The sequence below is a fragment of the Odontesthes bonariensis genome, chromosome 23 (genome assembly GCF_027942865.1).
Source record: "Odontesthes bonariensis isolate fOdoBon6 chromosome 23, fOdoBon6.hap1, whole genome shotgun sequence".
NCBI classification, from domain to species: domain Eukaryota; kingdom Metazoa; phylum Chordata; class Actinopteri; order Atheriniformes; family Atherinopsidae; genus Odontesthes; species Odontesthes bonariensis.
In genome coordinates, this window is record NC_134528.1 from 3,740,197 (window position 1) to 3,762,064 (window position 21,868).

At 42.7% G+C, this 21,868-nt stretch overlaps 2 protein-coding genes across 3 annotated transcripts; one reads left to right on the forward strand and one right to left on the reverse strand.

Annotated features, from left to right (window-relative positions):
• Nucleotides 1-1,590: 1,590 nt before the first annotated feature.
• On the forward strand, nucleotides 1,591-12,181 carry LOC142373468 (uncharacterized). Of its 2 annotated transcripts, none has more exons than XM_075456736.1 (4): nucleotides 1,591-1,918; nucleotides 4,291-4,378; nucleotides 6,715-6,882; nucleotides 9,930-12,181. In XM_075456736.1, exons 3-4 carry the CDS (start codon nucleotides 6,738-6,740, stop codon nucleotides 11,399-11,401), a joined length of 1,617 nt encoding a protein of 538 aa, XP_075312851.1. In that variant the 5' UTR covers nucleotides 1,591-1,918; nucleotides 4,291-4,378; nucleotides 6,715-6,737; the 3' UTR covers nucleotides 11,402-12,181. The 2 variants fall into 2 exon arrangements, with proteins under 2 accessions (XP_075312851.1, XP_075312852.1); XM_075456737.1 differs by having other exon boundaries at nucleotides 6,715-6,798.
• Nucleotides 12,182-14,302: 2,121 nt separating this feature from the next.
• On the reverse strand, nucleotides 14,303-19,148 carry LOC142373872 (hydroxycarboxylic acid receptor 2-like). The gene is made up of 2 exons (XM_075457328.1): nucleotides 18,687-19,148; nucleotides 14,303-17,467 (listed from the first exon to the last, which is right to left on the reverse strand). The coding sequence occupies exons 1-2, from the start codon at nucleotides 19,077-19,079 to the stop codon at nucleotides 16,775-16,777; spliced, it is 1,086 nt and encodes a 361-aa protein (XP_075313443.1). The 5' UTR covers nucleotides 19,080-19,148; the 3' UTR covers nucleotides 14,303-16,774.
• Nucleotides 19,149-21,868: the final 2,720 nt, after the last annotated feature.

Consider the following 21,868-nt stretch of genomic DNA (forward strand, 5'->3'; position numbering starts at 1 on the left):
CAGCCCAAGCCTTCCCTATTGTGCCATTCTGCTAGGACCCCCACATCGCTGCTTGCAGCTATATTTTTACTTGAATTTATAATTTTTTTTTTCAAATATCTTAACATATCAAACATGCTGACGAACTTATTTATTCTTTCCTCACGAATAAATAACTCAGGTTTTGGTCATAAAATCTGTTTACTTTGATTACATTCACTTGTAAAGAGTCATTTTACAGAGGTATTGTTGTCTTTATATATTGTTTAATAGAATAGGGCTCGGGCACACGCGTTGCATTCTGGGATATGGTCGCCATATTGGAGGCACAATCTCGTAAACAAACCCTGAGGCAAGACGGAGATCAAGGACCAAACAGTGAGAGAAAAGTGAGAGAAAAGCATGTTAAAATCGAAGAAAGGATGTGGGATATACCGGGATACATTACAGAAGGAAGCCAGAGATCGGTACATGCAGAAGATTGGCGTTATAAACGGACTGGACCCTTATGAAATACCGAGCAAGGAATGGATTGTCGACGAAGATTTACTGCCTAAATTCACCCTTTCGGACATAATTGCGTATATAGTATGTGGTGTCAGTGCTTATACTTTGCAACAGTTTCAATTATAATGACACTTTACACTTTTGTCATGTTACTCTACTTGTAAATAAATAATGAAACACACACACTTGGCTGTATCTCAAAGCATATTTATTTCAGACTACTTCAACTTTGCACAACACTCCTGCTCATGGTGGTCAGAGTACAACATACAGACACAATCTTGTCAAAGAATGTTTTGTCTTCACCTTCGCATGGCAAAACTATGTTGATAGGTACTTTTGCTGAAAAAAAGGTGTATTGTTTCTGACAGTTCCAATCGCCCTTTCCATGTGAATTTGGAGATGGGCAATTTTCCTTGTATTTTCCACATTAAATTAAGATTAAGATCAGATTTATTTTCATGTATACATGCATACACACGAAATTTGTCCTCCGCTTTTAACCCATTGAGACATCCCTTGCTTCCAACTGACAGTGTCCTCTTGTGAAGGCGGGGATCTTTACCTCAGCACACAAAAGTCTGTAACTTACCACAATGAAAATGCAGAGAACACACTCTCATCGACACCGGGATTGAGTGGAAAGTTATGCTTGGTCGTCTTACAGCAGCGATCCATGCTAGTCGACGACGCTTTGTTATCTCGGACACTTGGTCTCCGTGGGTGTGCCTCCAAGCAGGAAAGCGTTAAAAAGATAAACCATTTACGATTTCCCCCCCATTCCTGTCACGGTTTACGCTATTGCACCCCACGACACAGCAACGTGCGACCATAGTGGCAAAGACAATAAGTAAAATAGATAAACCAACGAAGAAAGTTCCGAGACCAGGCGGGAGTACGTCTGCGCGCAGTGGAAAACAATGTAAACAAAACAGTTCTGAGCCTCCAGTATGGCCGCCGCTCACGTAGTGACGTCACGTGCCCGAGCCCTATATGGGACTTAAATACGTCTCTCACCATCAAACTGTTGGTTTGTTCCGCAGCATTGAGGCAGAATACGGCGGATAGGAACGTTTTGTCGCTCGCTTTGTGTTTCAAGGGGGACCAAAATAAAGTGCGGAACAACTGGCTAACAGTTAGCTACTGCTCCTTCGTGGTGAGCCTCCAGCGGAGTTTTCACCGTCTTTACGGAACAGTTTCTGCTTCTGGTTAAACATTTAATGCTGTGAGAAGTTTTAAAGCCAAACTGGGACAGATGGAGGATCAAAGGAGCGAGGGAGCGTGAAGAAGCGGAACCGAACCCGGAAAAGACGACAGAAACACTGCAGAAAACACGGAGACACATCGGTGTGGCCTTTCCCAACTGGAAATCACTGATGAGGGACAAATGTTTTCAGGGAGACGCCGAAGTTGTCTGTTTTCTGCTGGACAGGTAATTTAACCCACCGATGGAAATGTAGCTAGCTGTTTGATAGCGTTAGCTAGAACATGGAAACCTTTTTCTGACTGTTAGCAGGGCTGGAAGTTAATATTTCTGCTCCAAAAGTAGAACTTCTCTTTGTTTTCGGCTCCAAACAACCTGATAACGTTGCTGGAATCAGCCAAATCTATGAAAATGACGGAAAACAAACAATTAAACGATAGAAAGTAGCTGCTTTACTCGCGCTGAGTTTGTGTGAAATGACCCGGATGTGAACACAGGTTGAATGCTGGGTTGCTCTTCAGTGGATGAACCAGTATCCCTCCTGTGCAACTTAACGGTATAACTGAGCTGCAACCACAATGACTACTTTAATGAGGACATTCTGGCTTTTCTGTTAACTGTGCCGACTCAATTGCTAAATGAATTTGAAGTCAAATCAAATTTATTTATATAGCACATTTCATGTACAAACAATTCAAAGTGCTTCATATAAAATAAAAGCATTGCAGCAGGGAGTGGAAGAAGCATTAAAATACATAAAAGAATATAAAGAGAAATCAATAAAATCATTTAAATGAATTTAAAAACAAGCAACAGTCCAGATAAATTCAAAGATATCGTGCAGATTTCATGCATAGACACATGAGAACAGAAATGTCTTTAACCTGGATTTAAAAATGTCTCCATTTGGTGAAAGTTTAATCTCCACTGGCAGTTTGTTCCACTTGTTTGCAGCATAAAGCCTGATTTATACTCGGAAACCAGGTCGTCTGCGTGTGTGTCGCAGTTAACGCAGACACTACGCAGACACTCTGGTGCACCTCCTCAAAATTGTAACTCACCGCAGACAGTGCCGCAGACATCGCCGCAGGGAGGAGAGAAAGGAGGCCTCTGATTGGTCAACTCTACATCCGCTCCACACTATGCGTATTTCCGGTTTGCTAACTGGCTGGTGCTAACCGTGACGATTCTTTCGCCTCTCTGCCAGCTCCAGTAGTAGCAATATTTCTTCTATTTCTAGATCGATCAGCTGCATCTCAATCAAAGTGCGCATTCGTCCAGTCGCCATTGTTGTTGAATGACCTCCGTAACCGTAACACCCACAATCCTAGCTTGTTCGTGATTGTCCCTCTTGCGTTGTGGCGTGGGATTAACATAGCGCAGACAGCGCTTCAAGGCATAAATCAAAAATAACTGCGTCATGTCTGCGACAAGCTCACTGCGACACACTGCTGCGAAGTATACACGAGCCTTAACAGCTAAATGCTGCTTCTCCATGTTTAGTCTGGACTCTGGACTGGACCAGCTGACCTGAGTCCTTGGATCTAAGAGCTCTGCTGGCTTTATATTCTCTGAACAGATCACAGATGTAAACCATCAGCAGGCTTTTAAAATCTATTCTGTGACCGACTGGAAGCCAGAGTAAAGATTTTAAAGCTGCTGTGATGTGAGGTCGGCACATTTGCACTTCAGTGAACCGATCCTGGCATGCAGAAGTGGGCATGAGGTCCAGACACGCCTCCTGGAAATGCTGTTAAAAGGCTTCACTGCATATTATATGTTGGTCCTGGAGGTTTCACTGAGCTTGTGCCCAAACTTACAGCATCACTCTGATCTGAGTGTTTTGGGATTTTCCTTGTTTGGCTGCTTTCACGGTCGCTGGTAAAACCCAGTTTGGATTTGGGTTAGTATGCATGGCGGTTTGTCTGTGTTGGACTGGTTGGATGGTTGAAGTTAAAGGGATAGTTCGCCTCTTTTGACATGAAGCTGTATGACATCCCATATCAGCAACATCATTTCTGAACATCTTCTTACCCCCTGCTGCGTCCTGTGAGCAGAGTTCCAGCCTCGTTTTGGTGTTGATGAAGGTAGTCCGGCTAGTTGGCTGGGGTTTAAAAAATAAAGCGTTTTGCTTCTCAGAACAATATGCGTTCAACAGAGTAATACATTTGCATCACAAAATGGTTCTCCAGCAAAAAGTCAGACCTCACAATTGCTTGGATTTACAGATAAACTGGTCTTGCCTAAACGCATATTGTTCTGAGAAGCAAAACGCTTTAAACACACATGAAATGAGGAACTGAGCTGAACAATATTATGTACTCTGGAACACTGAAACTTTCCTCAATAAATCCCAAAGTTAAAAACGGATTAAATTCTCGTTCTCTGCTCGGTGTAAAGTTGCTGTTGTGAACTTAAGAATGAATTTTCAGTTTTGATGAGTGAATGAAGGCTGATCAAGGTTTACCACGACTACTGTCAGATTTGACTGTGACCGGCACCCGTTAGACATCATAAACAGTGTTATATCTATTTAATTAGGAACCAGCGCACCGGTCAGAAGCAGATTCATTTCATCATGTTTCTGATTGTTTCTCCAGCTGTGAGAGACGTGTGACGGCATCGACTCCCATGAAGAGAAAACCTTTCCGAGTCTCAGCTCCAGCAGAGTCGGCATTGATCAGACAGGTGAGGCATCACAGGAAGTAATCTTTAGATGTTTGTTTACAGCTGATTAATCATTGGTCTTTCTCTGATTTGTGCCTCCTCATCTCCTCTCGCCTGTGATCGATCTCAGTCGCCTCTTTCACAAACGCCTTTTGAAGCCGGGGTCGAGTCGTGTGTGAAAGTACAAAGACGGGGAGTCCAAGTCGATCCGCTGCTGATAGTAGTACTACGACTACTACTACTTCTTTATTTATAAAGCACTTTAAAACAACAGCAGCTGCGACAAAGTGCTGTACAGATGAAAATCAATAAACATGCAAAATATGGAAAAGACAACAGAAACAATAAAACACGATAACAGAAGTAAGAGCAAAAGTCTCAACGTGTGTTAAAAGCCAAAGAATAAAAATGTGTCTTAAGATGAGTTTTAAAAGTGGACGATAAAGGGGCACTTCTGATGTGTAACGGCAGATTGTTCCATAGTTTGGGAACGGCAACGCTAAAAGCTCCGCCTCCTCTGAGCTTTAGTTTAGACCTCGGTACCTCCAGCTGATCAGCTGACCTGAGGCAGCGAGCGGGAGAATATGAAGCAGCTCAGAGAGGTCAGATGGGGCAAGACCAGGGCCGTGTTTGAAACCGCATACTCCTATTTCTCCTACTAACTTTTTGAGTTAGTATGCGAGTTTGAGTAAGCAAGAAGTTCCCGGATGCATACTAGATTCTCTGAAATGTTGGGTATGCATCATGAGGTTACTACTCATACTCAAACTACCCAAGATGCAACCTAACGTGACGTCTCCGATCGTCATTTCCCGTCAAAACGTCTCAAGCTAGCTACAACGAGGGTAGGTTCACTTCCTGTTTTCAAAACAAAAGCACCAATTGTATCGTAATGGCTTTCCCTATGATAAAAGGCAACGGGTATTTTATTTTGTGAAAATAACCGGAAGTGCATTAGCTCACTGCGGCTAGCTTTAGTAGCGCCGTGGGAACAAAATTGTAAATAGCCGGTATTTTGTCAGGTTTCCAACACGTTGGGGATCTAAACGACTACTTTCTCTCCTGAAAATGTTTCAAATGTTGCTAAAGTTTACAGAGTTTAGAGCTTAAGAGAAATCAGCTTCAGGCCGGCTGATTTCGGCTCGGGCAGGAGTGAAATGCATTGTGGGTAAACACTCTGCATACTGTCTGATCGATGAGTATGTAGTACTTACTTATATATTTTTATATTCGCACTCTCTGTTTTTGGTGGCTTTGAATTTCGTTGTACCATGTATAATGACAATAAAGGCATTCTGATTCTGAGTATGGAAGTATGCCGTATGCAAGAAACCGCATACTGCATACTCATCGATCAGACCGTATACAGAGCGTTTACCCACAATGCATTTTGCTCCTGCCCGAGCTGAAATCAGCCGGCCTGAAGCTGATTTCTCTTAAGCTCTAAACTCTGTAAACTTTAGCAACATTTGAAACATTTTCAGGAGAGAAAGTAGTCGTTTAGATCCCCAACGTGTTGAAAACCTGACAAAATACCGTCTGTTTACAAGTATGCAGTTTCAAACACAGCCCGTGTAAACTTTTAAAAACAAATAAAAGAATCTTAAAATGAAGCCTAACCTGTACAGGCAGCCAGTGGAGAGAAGCCAGGATAGGGCTGATGTGCTCCCTCTTCCCGACTCCGGTTAGAAGCCGAGCAGCAGCGTTCTGGACCAACTGGAGACTGAGGGAAGACCGGCTAACTCCAAAGTAAAGAGCATTACAGTAATCCAGCCGAGTTGTAATGAAGGCATGAATTACTGTTTCATCTTGTCTTGAAAGACAAGACAAGATTTGCTTAATCTAAGGACTCTAATGGCTCTAAGACCTTTGAGCCGACGCGGGACATAGCACCGATGAAGTGGTCCCGCCTTGTGTGCGCTTCCACACTTTATGGCAGCATCGTGCCTCTCGCCGCTGTCGTCATGAAGCCGATTGCTCAATGCTGAACGTCTATTTTTCGACGAGTATAACACTGTGAAGAATGTCTTAACGCTTTGTGTTAAAGTAAAACTAATTTCATCTTAAAATGCCCCTGCAGGAATCCTCTGTGGAAGTCTTTTTAACATCTGCAACATCTGAGCGGCCATGACACATTTATCCGTCATTATAAACTGAATTTTTACAGTTTATTGTGACACAAAGAGGAGTTGAGTGGGTACAAGATGGAAAACCATCTGCAAAGTTGAATCCAATGAACATTTCACACTTAAAATATTCACGTTTACAGTTCAGACTCGGATGTTTTTATAAGTAATTATTCAAATGTTTCATTTCTTTTAATGAATAACTGACTGAGTGGTGTGAAAAACCTTCAGAAACATCTGGGCAACAAACCAGGATGGTGAAGAGGAGACTCACAGGTGGAGCAGGGATGCCTCAGAGGTGGAGCCTCCAACCAGGTGAGCCCAGAGGTCTCAGTCTGGTGCCCCACAGACCTGTAGCATCCACATCAGAACTGGAGCAGACACGAGACGGCACAGACAGTAAGAGACTCACAGCTGTTTGGCTGTTGTTTGGCTGCTTGATTGTGGTTAAAATCATAAAATCAGTTAGTTTTATGGAGGCAAAAGAATAAATAGAAACAGAATCATGTCTTCAGAACATCTGTGAGGAGTGAAACTTGGTGTTAAACATCTGACCGTCTGCTGCTTCAGATTTTTGGTGCTTTGTCCTCTTTCTGATTAAATCTGTTGTTGTTGTGGCCTCAGGTCTTATTTGTAAAGTCGTCTCTCAGGTTAAAAACCCTGCTGCAGCGGGTGTAAAATCAAAGGAAGTGAGAGCTTCTCATTTCCATGTCCTGCTCATTTTTAAGATGAACATAAGAAAAAAAATGGACCAGACTCTGTGAATAATTCCCTATAATATAGATCAGTGAGCAGTGCTGACCAACATATCAATGGGGTCATCAGGTGGGAACCTCCTTTCATCAGTGTTTTGCCTAGTTGGGCCGACGACACCTCCAGGAGGCTAGAGAGTGATCACTGGCGTCCCAGAGTCACCCCCCTAATGCCAGCCAACACTGCTCCTCACACCACAACAACCATCTTTTCTTTACATAACCACAAGCTACCCCAGTCTCTCACCAACTGCCCATCAGTCACAGCGGGGTGGGGATGCAAACCCTGGTTCGGGTAGGGGGTAATGGAAGTATAGAGGGTGCCAGAGGTGGAGGCAGGACAAGACACACTAGCAGATTCAGCAGACAAACTCACCTAAACAGTCCTATAATCACTAAAAAATACTAACAGAAACAAGGCCATACAAGCCAACTCACCTAAAATGGCCGCATAGTTTCAAAAGGATCAAATGGGCCACACCCTCCACTTAAATATACTGGATTTCTTCTTTGCTTCTCCCAAGAGTCTGTTTACCCTAAGTGCTCCCCCTGCTGGGCCCCCAGCTGCTATTGCTTCTTCTAATCCAAATCCACTGACTGGACTTTACTGCCTCATCTGACACTTCCTTCACTATTTTCCTCACACTCTGTCCACTTACACCCAGCTCCCTCAACAATGAGACAGCAGACTTTGCAACAAATCCTCTACATCCTACTTCCACTGGACAGATTCTAACCTTCCATCCTCGCTGCTCTGCTTCTGCCCCCAACTCCACATATCTAAGCTTTTCCCTTTCATATGCTTCTGCTACCAATTCCTCCCAAGGAACAGTCAGCTCTATGAAACAGACTCTCATTCTACTCCTGGACCACAAGACTATATCAGGTCTTAAATTTGAAGAGGCTATTTCCTGGGGAACAACAAGCTTATTTCCTAAATCTACCTGCATCTCCCAATCACAAGCATCCTCCAAGCTGCCGTGCCTCCTTATCGTCTTATTAACTTTCTCCCCCTCTTGAACAAACTGAATTGCCCTTTTCTTCACCTTAGACCCTCCTAAGTTTACCTGCCTTAGTTTATCTCCAATATCTCGTACTGAGCTCGCTCCCTAAGCAGCAAGAGAACAACCTCACAGAAAGTTGGAGGCTTCCCTTGTTGTCACAGCAGAACATTTATCATTTAGAGTTAAGAAAATATCACATACAGTAGCTTAAATGTGCTGTAATATTCCTTCAGTTTATACCTTATCAGCTGAGGAAACGCGCTGCTCAGGCTTGTAAAGTCGTATATTTCAACAGTTTCTACAGAGTAGTGTTTCCAGATTTTTACCGGAAAGCAGCAGAAGGCTCAAAGAAATGATGCCAAAATGTTCAGTTGGCATCAAATGAACGGAGCTCAGCGGTAGGCTGCTCCTCAGATGGATCAATATGTTCAAGGGCCAAACATTTCCATCCTGGATTTATTCATTAGAATTAACTTGGGCTGGGCGAGTTAACTCGTTATTATCGCGTTAACTTGTTCATTATTTAACGCCGATAAATATTTAATCGCGCATTAACGCGGGTTTTATTATTTATTTTATTTTGTAAAAGTCTGTTGCTCACAGGCTTTTATTTTGTAAAAGTCTGTTGCTCACAGGCTTTTATTTTGTAAAAGTCTGCTGCTGTCTGCTGTGGAACAGGAAAAGAAAGTAATCGGCGGATCCACCAAACATGGAGAAGGGTACGGAACTTTTACTCGGCCATTTTCATTTTAAAGTTCTTCCAGACGGCGGAGTCGACAGAACCAAAGTCATCTGTAAACACTGCCAAGTTGAATTGTCTTCTCAGCGTAGTAGTTCCAGTCTAAAATATCACTTAAAGGCAAAACACACAACTGATAGCAGCAAGTCATTCAAGGAAACAGACAGTGGAGCGAGGCTTCTACATAAAAACTACAGAAAGATGCTGATGTTAAAAGTGTGTTTGCACAACAAATGTTATGGCACTTTCATTCATATGGCAGCACATTTAAAATAAAGCTAAATGCTAAAAGCTATACACTACTTTTGGATTCATTTTTGGATTCTGCGTACAAATGCGAACAATCTAGCGGAGTTTGTCACTAAATCTTTGGTTTGTAAACACTAAACAGAGAATATACTGCCAAAATAACCTGCAAGGTGGCAGCAGTGCCACTATGCACAAAAAAAAGCGTGAATTCTCCATTTTTTTGGGTCAAACAGCTGTTTTTGGTAAAACCAACCTATGTTCTACTGTCTATTACTAAAGGACTGAAAATGGTAGAAACAAACTTTTTTTTTCCTGATCAAAGAAGAGAGTCTACTCTTTCTTTTGGTAATTTCAGTGTGTACATAGTCATAAGACACACTTTTCTGTGGGTCTTGGAAAATCAGTCAAAAAATACTTGGCAGTATGGGTGTCTCTGCACTGAAAATGGCTGGCAGCCAATGAGTTAAGATAAAGGTAAATGCTAAAAGCTATACACTACTTTTGGATTCATTTTTGGATTCTGCGTACAAATGTGATTAATCGTGATTAATCAGGGAAATCATGTGATTAATTAGATTAAACATTTTAATCGTTGCCCAGCCCAAGAATTAACACATCCAAACCACTTTGAATGTTCATTTAGTTTTAATTATTCCCAATATTTCCATTAAAGTAACATCCTCAATGACGTGTGTGTTTCAGCGTTTCCTGGTGATGTCCAGCAGCTGTCAGCCATTAAAGAAGAGGCTTCCTGGAGCTCCAGTGTGGACCAGCAGGACCCAGAACTGCTCCACATAAAAGAGGAAGAGGAGGAACTCTGGAGCAGTCATGAGGAAGAGCAGCTGGATGGGCTGGAGGAGACCGATATCAATGGATTCCTATTCAGAGTCGTCACTGTTAAAAGTGAAGACGATGAAGAGAAGCCTCAGTCCTCACAGCATTTTCAGGTTAAAGCTGAAGAAAACGGAGAGACAGAACCTCCAACCAGCAGCTCAGCTGAACACATGAAAGCAGAAAGTGATGGAGAGGAACCAGCCAGGAACCCAGATTCAGAAGGTTTTCAAACGGATGATGATGATGTAAAGGTTTCAGACAGCTCTGAGACTGAAGTCAGTGATAATGATTACAGGCAGATATCTTCTTATTCTGAAGCTGAAGACACTGATGAGTGGGCACCTGAGCCAGGTGTGGATCATGGTGTCGGATGCAGCACAGACAGAAAGTCTTTCAGCTGTTCTGAGTGTGGGAAACAGTTCATCTCAAAGTATTCTCTTGGGAGACACTGGAATATCCACACGGGGGAGAAAACATTTTGCTGTGACGTTTGTGGAAAAAGATTTAACCAAAACATTAATCTCAAGGTGCACATGAAGCTCCACACAGGTGAGAAACCGTTTGGCTGTGACGTTTGTGGGAAAACATTTAAAATCAGGTCCCATCTTAAGACGCACATGAACTGCCACACAGGAGAAAAAGCGTTTGCCTGTGACGTCTGTGGGAAAAGATTCACTCTGAATACAAATCTTAAGATCCACACGAAGCTCCATACAGGAGAGAAACTGTTTGTCTGTGAGGTTTGTGGGAAAAGATTTCATCAAAACATCAATCTTAAGGCGCACATGAGGGTCCACACGGGTGAGAAACCCTTCAGTTGCGTTAATTGTGGTAAAAGTTTTAATCACGAATCCAACTTTAAGAAACATATGAATGTTCACACAGGAGAAAAGCTGTTTGGGTGTGATAAGTGCGGTAAAAAGTTCTGCTATCAGAGGAGTTTATCCCGACACGCGAGGGTCCACAGCAGCGGGAATCTGTTCAACTGTGATGTCTGCGGGAAAAGGTTTCACAAAAATGTCAACTTTCAGGCGCACATGAAAGTCCACTCAGGAGAGAAGCCGTTCGGCTGCGATGAGTGCGGCAAGAGATTCCGCGACCGGAGGAACTTCTCACGCCACGTGAGAGTCCACATGAAAGAAAAACGTTTCAATTGCGACATCTGCGGTAAAAGATTTCACCAAAAAACCAACTTAATGGCACACATCAGAGTTCACACCGGAGAGAAGCCTTTCAGCTGCGCTGAGTGCGGCAAAAGTTTCTGCAATCAAGGAACCTTTTCCCGACACATAAGAATCCACAGCAGAGAAAAACCAAGCAGTTATGATGTTTACAGTTAAAGATCGGAAAAACCAAGTTATGTTTAAAGTTAAAGAGCCAAAAAAAACCAAGTAGTTATGCTGTTTATGGTTAAAGATCCAAAAAAAACAAGTAATTATGATGTTTACTGCTAAAGATCTTAGAAACCAAGTAATTATGATGTTTACGGCTAAAGATCGTAAAAACCAAGCAGTTAGGATGTTTACGGTTAAAGATCGGAAAAACCAAGCAGTTAGGATGTTTACGGTTAAAGATCGGAAAAACCAAGTTATGTTTAAGGTTAAAGAGCCAAAAAAAACCAAGTAGTTATGCTGTTTATGGTTAAATATCCAAAAAAAACAAGTAATTATGATGTTTACGGCTAAAGATCTTAGAAACCAAGCAGTTAGGATGTTTACGGTTTAATATCGTAAAAACCAAGTTATGTTTATGGTTAAAGATCCAAAAAAAAACAAGTAGTTACGATGTTTACAGTTAAAGATCGTAAAAACCAAGTTATGTTTATGGTTAAAGATCCAAAAAAAAACAAGTTATGTTTATGGTTAAAGATCCAAAAAAAACCAAGTAGTTATGATGTTTACGGCTAAAGATCGTAAAAACCAAGTTATGTTTATGGTTGAGAGATTTAGTGAGATTCATTCCATTTTAGTGGAAGTTGAACTCTTGGTTTTATAAATGCTAACATCGTTTCAGCCGTTCAGCGTATTAAAGCAGCTGTTTCATGGCTCCGCCCACTTCTTCCTGTACATTCGCCCCACTTACATCTGAACCTGCAAGTAAAATGAATTATTAGTAAAAAAGACCGAGTACATAACCTGAAAACAACTGGAAGCTGCTCAGTTATTGCTCACAGTGTCTGCACAGATCATTACAGATGCTTAAAGGGATAGTTCACCTTATTTTAAGTAAAGTTTTGCACCTTTGAGTATTTAGCACCTTACTTACAGTTGGCAGCGGTCAGAACTCTGTGTGTCGGGAAGCAGAGAGGAGTTTTATTTTCTCAAGCAAACAACATGTGCGGCTCTGCATCACAGGTGTGTCCTGCCACACATCAGCTGTGACTTACAGTTGATCCGGTTTCATCCCAAAACAATAACTGCCAGACTGGGAAAATGTCAAATGTAATGTCTGATGCACCTTCTGATGAGCGGCTGACGGATTTAATCATGGATCTTGGACGTTAGGCTGTTCGGTTACTGTGTAACTAACAGAAGGAACAGAATGCAGGACTGTTGGTCGAAGGGTTGGAATGAAGCTGCTCGCACCACTTCCTGTTTTATCTAACCTGAAAATGATTTTTAGTCCTAAATTCATCTGCCTGAACGAGCTGATTATTAACGCCTTATAAAGGGAGTTTTTTTTCTGTGCACGCTCGCCTCGTGCACGCTCAGGATGGGAGTTGGATTGGATTTCGTTAGCTAGGCTACTTTTTGTTTTAGCTGGCTTTGTGTGTATGAACGGTGCTAACTTGGAATTGAATTAATTGGATTGAATTGGAATAAAGTGCCTTGAGATATTTGTTGTAATTTGGTGCTTTATAAATAAAATTGAATTGAATTGAACTGATCGTTTCAGCAGCGAGTTTGTATCGTGTGAAGTTGGTGTTGGTTATGATGATGAATTTCAATGCAATCTTTATATGTACCTAAATATGTTATATACCATTGGAAAGCTAAGGGTCTTGCGCTTCCAATGATGTATGGCAATCCAAGATACAATCAGAACTGTGGATACAATAAACACTTATGTAAAACCAGTCGCAAATACAAAAAAGTGTCAAAGTCATCTATAAAGCCTCACAGTATTCTAAAAAAAGGTACAACTCCAACAAAAACGGTCCTGATACGTTGGCAAGGGTCCAGTAAATGTGCTCAGAGTAAAATAGTTAGTCTACAAAAAGATAGATAGATAGATAGATAAATACTTTATTAATCCCAATTTGGGAAATAGTTTTGTTGCAGCAGCATACAGTAAAGATATAGAATAGAATAAAATAAATATAAAATAAAATACAATAAATAAATAAAAATAGTGAATAAACATTCGCTTTGTACAAATCTACAGTGTTTTTTATTTTTTTGTTATTGTTTTTATTTTTTTTTAGGAGAGACTTCAAGCCTATTGAGGTTGAAGTTCTCTTCCAGCCAGAGGGGGGGTGTTATAGATGGTGATGGCTGCTGGTAGGAAGGATTTCCTGAAACGGTCCTTGTGACAGCGGAGCTGGATGAGCCTGTTGGAAAAGGAGCTCCGCTGTCCAACCAGCAGCTGGTGGAGAGGATGGGTGGGGTTATCCATGATGGATAACAGTTTGTTCAGTGTCCTCCTCTCCACCACCAATTCAAATGAGTCCAGTTTGCAGCTGATGACAGAACCAGCCTTCTTATTGAGTTTATTAAGCCTGCTGGCGTCACCGGCTCTGATGCTGTTCCCCCAGCAGACCACAGCGAAGAAGAGTGCACTGGCAACAACAGACTGATAGAACATCTCCAACATCTTGCTGCACACATTGAAGGATCTCAGCTTCCTCAGAAAATAGAGTCGGCTCATCCCCTTCTTGTAAACAGCATCAGTGTTGGTCCTCCAGTTCAGTCCGTTGTCCAGGTGCACTCCCAGGTACTTGTAGTCCTCCACCACTGCAACGTCCTCTCCCAAAACACACAGAGGCTTTGGAGCCGTCCTCCTCCTTCTGAAGTCAATGACCATCTCTCTGGTCTTTGCCACATTCAGAAGCAGGTGATTTCTGCCAGACCAATCCACAAAATCCTCTACCAGCGCTCTGTACTCCCCCTCCTGCCCATCCCTTATACACCCAACAACTGCAGAGTCATCTGAATACTTCTGCAAGTGGCATGACTCTGAGTTGTATTTAAAGTCTGTGGTGTACAAGGTAAACAGGAAAGGAGACAGCACAGTCCCCTGAGGAGCTCCTGTACCGCCAACCACCACACCAGACAGAACACTGCCCAGCCGGACATACTGTGGTCTGTCTGTCTGTCAGGTAGCTGGCAATCCAGGAGATGATGGATGTGTCGACCCCCATGACCTGCAGTTTGTCACTCAGTAGACCCGGCCGGATCGTGTTGAACGCACTCGAAAAATCAAAGAATGTGATTCTCAGAGTGCAACCCGATCCATCCAGGTACGAGTGAGCACGCTGCAGCAGGTAAACAACAGCATCATCCACCCCCAGGTGAGGCTGGGAGGCAAACTGTAGAGGGTCAAGGGAAGAAGCCACCTGCGGTCTGAGATGCGTCAAGACCAGTCTCTCCAGCACCTTCATCACATGAGATGTGAGGGTTACTGGTCGGTAATCATTGAGTCCAGAAGGAGTCGTCTTCTTCGGGACAGGAACCACGCAGGACGTCTTCCACAGTGCTGGGATCCTTTCTAGGTACAGGCTCAGGTTAAGGTTAAGGTTAAAAAGTCTTTCGCCCACAAAGACACAAAGTCTGCGGCGACAAACTTTCAGAATTTCCGTCAGAAGCATATTTTTCAGCACATTCTTGATCATAACTTCGGTTAGCATGCATGTATTAGCCCCGACGTGATACCGAAACAGCTCTGGTCTTTTAGCTTTTGAATGACATCTGACCTGCTCCAATAGATGACTGCTTACCCTACCTCTGCTGGGGCACAATAGTCAATTACTCACTGATGTGTCAAAAGTTTCTGCCCCTAGTCTTATGTGTGCGGCTTGAACTAGTTTAGATGGATTTTACTTTGAAGTGGCTCTCCAAAGGGCACAGGTTTGGCACACCTGGTCCTATCCTTAGAAAAACCTGTACAAAATACTCAGTTTTTGTTGTATTACAGTCAAATTTGAAGTGGGACTAGGTAAGACTTCAGGCTGTAGTCCCATTGTGTTTTTCAGTCCGCAGCCCGATGCTAAAGTCACTTTTAAGACTCATATTTAGGAAGAAAAATTGGGCAAACATAAAAATCCATCTCTTACCAGCCCTCTACTCCAAGTGGTTCAAGTACGGCTTTCAATTTACTTTGGGTATGCTTTTTTTAGGAGTTGCAGACAATAATTGCCCGCCTGTTAAGGGGTTAACGTCGTAGGGTCCTGTGCAGACATGGAGGGAGCAAAATGGTCCAAAACCAGTCAGAGTTGGACAGAGAGGTTCTAAATCCTGAGCCAGATGATGTTCTTTGCTTTGTTTTCACCTCTCTGGAAACTACCGACCCTTCAGAAAATGTCCGACTACCTGGATTCAACTAACTTAAAAAAGTACTGAGGCTCGCAGTCCACCAACCAGGACGCCTGGTGCTTCTCAGGAGAAGCGACAACGAGAGAAAAAGCCAGACGGTTTGGTCACAAAGCTCCGAAGACCAACAGCAGATGCAGATTCCTCGTGGCTACCGATGAGAACCACACAGAAGCAAACATCTAGCACTACCTGAGGACTTCTCAAAGCCTGATGTCGCTGAGCTGGAAAAAGCAGAAGACAGAGCAGATTTAATGCGCTGGAAGTTTGTCAGGCCGTCGAGGCAAAAACCAAGGAATAATCCTTTAAGTGGCACTGAAGGCGTGTTTAATGAAACGCATACAAAATCCAAACTCTTTACAATAACAAAACTCTCCAGTCTCAATCCAAATCTCCAACACTGCCCCAACAAACCATTTTGCCCCCCTTTTAAAACCCTACCCTAGGTCACATGACCAATTAGACCAAACCATTAACAGGTAGGTTCAAATATTTACATAATTATCAATAAATCATAAATATGTACATACATCCATAATTGCAATATATACTCAATATAATCACCTATTCACAAACCCCTAAACCATTACTTAACACCCAAACACTTATACATGAATAAACACATTTACACACTCCCCTACTCCCCCCTCCTACTTGCTACTGTCCTCCGGAACCATATTTAAGGGCTCATGTCCCCGGGGACCTCTTTTGATGCGACACCCCGGGAGGACAGAGCAGCCGGTTGAGGTAAGTTTCGCCTTTGTTTTGTTATAGTTCATTTCAATCGGCGTTACAAAGTATTTTCCTACATTATTTTTCACTTTTTTTTGCCAAATATCAGCAAATCCTTGTTCAAAGTCCTTTTAGGGGAAGAACTCGAGTCTGGTACATTCTGTAAAACACACCTTATTATTTAGATCTCAGCTCAGTTATGATGATTAGATGTAGTTACTGATGTGTCCACTAGGTGGTGCACGTTATCCATCCCCACATAAAGGGAGCAGAGCAGCACTGGGACGTGTCACAAGGTTATTGGTACAAATAAAAAAGAACAATAATGATAAGAATGATAAGAAGCAGGTTAAACAGTCGAGTTTAAGCAGTTTAGTAACTTCTGGAAGGTTTTATTGGCTGAAGAGGAGCAGTAAACGCATGAAATGTACGTAGTTAACGCACTGATTTCCTTCATTGCCCCGAGGCCTCGCTGCCTCTGTCGGCTCTCATGGATTTTAGTTCCTGCTGGGAGGTTGTCTGAGTCCCTGAAGAGGACGCCGCGCCCTCGCCTTCACCCCGTCTGCAGAGCAGGGCGGGGGGCACGGCCCCCAGCAGAGCCTTCCTGAACATGGAGCTGGAGAAAACGTAGACGATGGGGTCCAGGGCCGAGTTGAGGAAGTTCAGACCCAAAGACACGATGGTGAGCTGCGTGAAGGTGTAGAAGGCGGCGCAGTCCCAGGGGCGGTACGAGCGGATGATCCACACCCCGATGGTGGTCACTGTGGTGGGCAGGAAGCAGACCACGAACACCCCCACGATGGCGGCGCACGTTCGCATGGCCTTGCGCACCTTGTCGGGTTTGCCGATCTGCCGCTGCTTCAGGAAGCTGGAGATCCGGATGGAGCAGAACAGCAGCATGGCCATCGGGAGAATGAACTCCACCACGGTCAGGACGCGGTGCATGGCGACCAGGATGATGATGGCCCGGGACGCCTCTTTGTAGGAGGTGAAGAAGAAGCACTGCCGCCGGTCACCGCTCCCCTTGATGTGGTTGTAAGCCAGCATGGGGACCCGAGGACTGATCACCAGCACCCAGACGAGCGCCGACACCAGCGCCGCCTGCCGCCTGGTCATACGGTTAAAGCGGTGGTGAGGGTGGACCACCTGGAAGGAGAGGACAGTGATGACACGTTGTGATGTCACGCTGTGATGTCATTCTGCAGTCCTGCTCTCTGTTTGAGCCGGTTTCTGTTCGGCCTGACAACACGTTTAAGGTTTATAAGCTTTAATAAAAAGGTTTGTCACACAGGAATAGGATTGTTTTGAAAATAATTATGATTACAATGAATTTAACTCTATTTGGCTTGAATTGGACTATACCAGTGCTTCTCAAAGTGTGGGGGGCGCCCCACTGGTGGGGAACGGAGACATGGCAAGTGGGGCGCGACAAACGGGAGGAAAATTTAAATTTTATGCCCATCTTAAATGCTTTTCTTTATTGACAATAAAGATAATTCATGAAACAAAACACCCACACACAAACAAAGTAATAATGAATAGCTAAAATTATGAGAGGGCATTGGGAGAAAAACGTAACCTGGAACTAAAGTGTAAAAACAATGACTGACGTTGGGTTGTTAATTGTAGCAGATAGCGTAACTGTGAGCAACATGGATACATTTATGACTCGGACCACAAAAGAGCTCCAGCACCATCACAAACACACAAGACAACCAAAAAACCCAACCCAAAAGAAAATATGATGAAAGCTATCTTTCGCCTGGTAAAGGCTGCGTTAACAGTCGAGCAATAATGGCCTCATACAAAGTTACATACAGAATCCCGCAATGCAACCACAGGCTTCTCAGCTGTGACTTCTCTGAAAACAAAATACAGATCTTAGCTCAACATTGAGCATGACTTGAGAGGCAGTTTCAAGCCTGCAAACACATTTTGAGAAGTTGAGCAGTGCAAAACGGGCTCATTGTAGCCACTAATGCAGGGATACATTTTAGCTGTTTTTGTTTTGTGCACAGATTGCAAATGAAACACTTTTATTTTCTCTTTTTGAACTTTGTGTTATTTGATGTTATTGATTTTGATTCATTATAAAATATGACGTTAGTTCAATAAAGTTTTTATAATAAAAAATATAAATATTTTTTGTTGGGGCAACAGGGGCAGGTGGGGCTTGGAAATCCCCACTTGTTCAAAGTGAGGAATGACCAAAAAAAGTTTGAGAGCCACTGGACTATACTATTTAAGTGCCTTGAGATGACATTTGTTGTAATTTGGCGCTTTATAAATAAAACTGAACTGAATTGAATTGAAAAGGTTTTCCTCAGTGTGCTCATAACAGATGCAACTTGTTCTGCTTCCTCACCTTAAAGTAGCGGTAAATAGCCACCACGGTCATGAGCGCGATGCTGGCTGTGCGGTTGGAGAACATGAGGAAGAGGTTGATCCGGCACATGCCGTCTCCAAACACCCAGTGGCCCCTGAGCAAGGCATCGATCCTCAGCGGCAGACTCACTAAAGCCAGGAAGTCTGCGATGACCAGGTTGAAGAGGAACAGGGTGTTGGGGTTCCAGGCCTTCAGTTTAAAGCAGAAGATCCACAGAGCCACCATGTTTCCCAGCAGCCCCAGGATGACGTCCATGGTGAGCACCGGGGGCAGGATCACGCCTTCCAGCTGGATGCCAACCGGTGGGCAGCCGCCACCCCCTCCAGGAGTCGTGAGGTTTAAGGTGGTGGTAAAGTTAGTCTCCGGGACCATTTTGTCAAATTCTGATTATTTTATCCGTCCAAAGCAGAGCAAACAACCCAGGGACGAGTTGCTTCGAAGTGCTTCTGTTATAAATAAGCTGTGAGTTTGGTGGTTAAATAAGAGTCCCGGGGGGGAACCCGTGTGGCCAAACCAAGGAAGGTTTAGTAATTCAGGAAATCTGCACTTCCTCTTTTCCTTCTGTGGTAAGAAATCTGTGTAATGACACAAACATTTGCATATATTTTTGGAAGATAGATCTGAACATGTGACAAAGCCAAAAGTATTTTATCATTTTGTTTACACCCAAAATGAAAAGAAAATTACAGAGGGATTTCAGGATATCTGCTTTAATTTCCTAGGAAATCAAAATATACTGCCCATAGCCTAAAAAAGATCCATTTTCGCCACATCTTTTTATTATAATGTCACATAAATCAGGCCAGTAATGATTTATCAACAAATCCTTCTGTAAATATCTTCAGAATACTGCTAAGTGTATAACTGGAAAGTTTGGTGTTAGTAGGTGCTCCATAGGCTGAGATATTGATACTGGAAAAATTCAAATAACTGATTTTGAGAAAACGGCATTTAAAGATTTAAATAGGGGAATTCATTTTGGTAAATTTGGGGCGAAACGTACTGTCGCGAGTAAACAAAATGTGATGAAATAAACATTTTAATTTATGTTTTGAAATCAGAGGTCGGCACACACGGCAGTAAAATACGTGAATGTTTCCACACAAACGGCAGAGAATTACATGAGATTAGATTAATCCAGGACTCACGTGGGAACAGTTTCATTCATAAAGTGCCGCAGGCAGAAATGGAGGATGAATGACACTTTCTGGTATATTTATGGCTCTGACAGCAGGACGATTCTGTGTCATCGTGACCACACAGTTACTGATACACAGAGAAAAAAGAAAACTTAATGTGCAGGCACACATGCAGAAGAAGAACAAAGACTAATTCAAAAGTTTCTCAACACCATCCTGAGTTAGTTCCCTTATTCGACCACATTTCCTGGAAGATTCTCGCTTGCTAAATCTAAATGTATGACACGTCAGTAATGAGGTTTGCAGTTCAACCTGTGGCCAGTACAAGTGTTGTGAAAGTGTTTTATTTTGCAGGGTGTGGAAATTATTGAGGAAGTTCTGAAAAAACAAGATTGCTGCTGTTTCTGCTGTGTGTGATTAATCAGCAGGTTTTTACACGACTTGTTTTTGCTGCCATGATGAACTTTGTGTGAAGGGGTTAACCCGAGTTAGTTAGGGTTTAACCCGAGTTAGTTAGGGTTTAACTCGAGTTAGTTAGGGTTTAACCTGAGTTAGTCAGGGTTAACCTGAGTTATTTAGGGTTTAACCTGAGTTAGTTAGGGGTTACCGGAGTTAGTTAGGGTTAACCCGAGTTATTTAGGGGTTAACCTGGGTTAGTTAGGGGTTAATCTGAGTTAGTTAGGGTTTACCCGAGTTAGTTAGGTTTAACCCGAGTTATTTAGGGGTTAACCCGGGTTAGTTAGGGGTTAACCTGAGTTAGTTAGGGGTTAACCTGAGTTATTTAGGTTTAACCAGAGTTAGGGTTTAACCAGAGTTAGGGTTTAACCCGAGTTAGTTAGGGTTTAACCCGAGTTAGTTAGGGTTTAACTCGAGTTAGTTAGGGTTTAACCTGAGTTAGTCAGGGTTAACCTGAGTTATTTAGGGTTTAACCTGAGTTAGTTAGGGGTTACCGGAGTTAGTTAGGGTTAACCCGAGTTATTTAGGGGTTAACCTGGGTTAGTTAGGGGTTAATCTGAGTTAGTTAGGGTTTACCCGAGTTAGTTAGGTTTAACCCGAGTTATTTAGGGTTAACCCGAGTTATTTAGGGGTTAACCCGGGTTAGTTAGGGTTTAACTCGAGTTAGTTAGGGTTTAACCTGAGTTAGTCAGGGTTAACCTGAGTTATTTAGGGTTTAACCTGAGTTAGTTAGGGGTTACCGGAGTTAGTTAGGGTTAACCCGAGTTATTTAGGGGTTAACCTGGGTTAGTTAGGGGTTAATCTGAGTTAGTTAGGGTTTACCCGAGTTAGTTAGGTTTAACCCGAGTTATTTAGGGTTAACCCGAGTTATTTAGGGGTTAACCCGGGTTAGTTAGGGGTTAACCTGAGTTAGTTAGGGGTTAACCTGAGTTAGGGGTTAACCCGAGTTATTTATGGTTAACCTGAGTTAGTTAGGGTTAACCTGAGTTATTTATGAGTTATTTATGGTTAACCTGAGTTAGTTAGGGTTAACCTGAGTTATTTATGGTTAACCTGAGTTAGTTAGGGTTTAACCTGAGTTAGTTAGTGTTTAACCTGAGTTAGTTAGGGTTAACCTGAGTTAGTTAGGGCTAACCTGAGTTATTTATGGTTAACCTGAGTTAGTTAGGGGTTAACCTGAGTTAGTTAGGGTTTAACCCGAGTTAGTTAGGGTTAACCTGGGTTAGTTAGGGTTTAACCCGAGTTAGTCAGGGGTTAACCTGAGTTAGTTAGGGTTAACCTGAGTTAGTTAGGGTTTAACCCGAGTTATTTATGGTTAACATGAGTTATTTAGGGTTAACCTGAGTTATTTAGGGTTTAACTTGAGTTAGTTAGGGTTAACCTGAGTTATTTAGGGTTTAACTTGAGTTAGTTAGGGTTAACCTGAGTTAGTTAGGGTTAACCTGAGTTAGTTAGGGGTTAACCTGAGTTATTTAGGTTTAACCAGAGTTAGGGTTTAACCAGAGTTAGAGTTTAACCAGAGTTAGTTAGGGTTAACCTGAGCTATTTAGGGTTTAACCTGAGTTA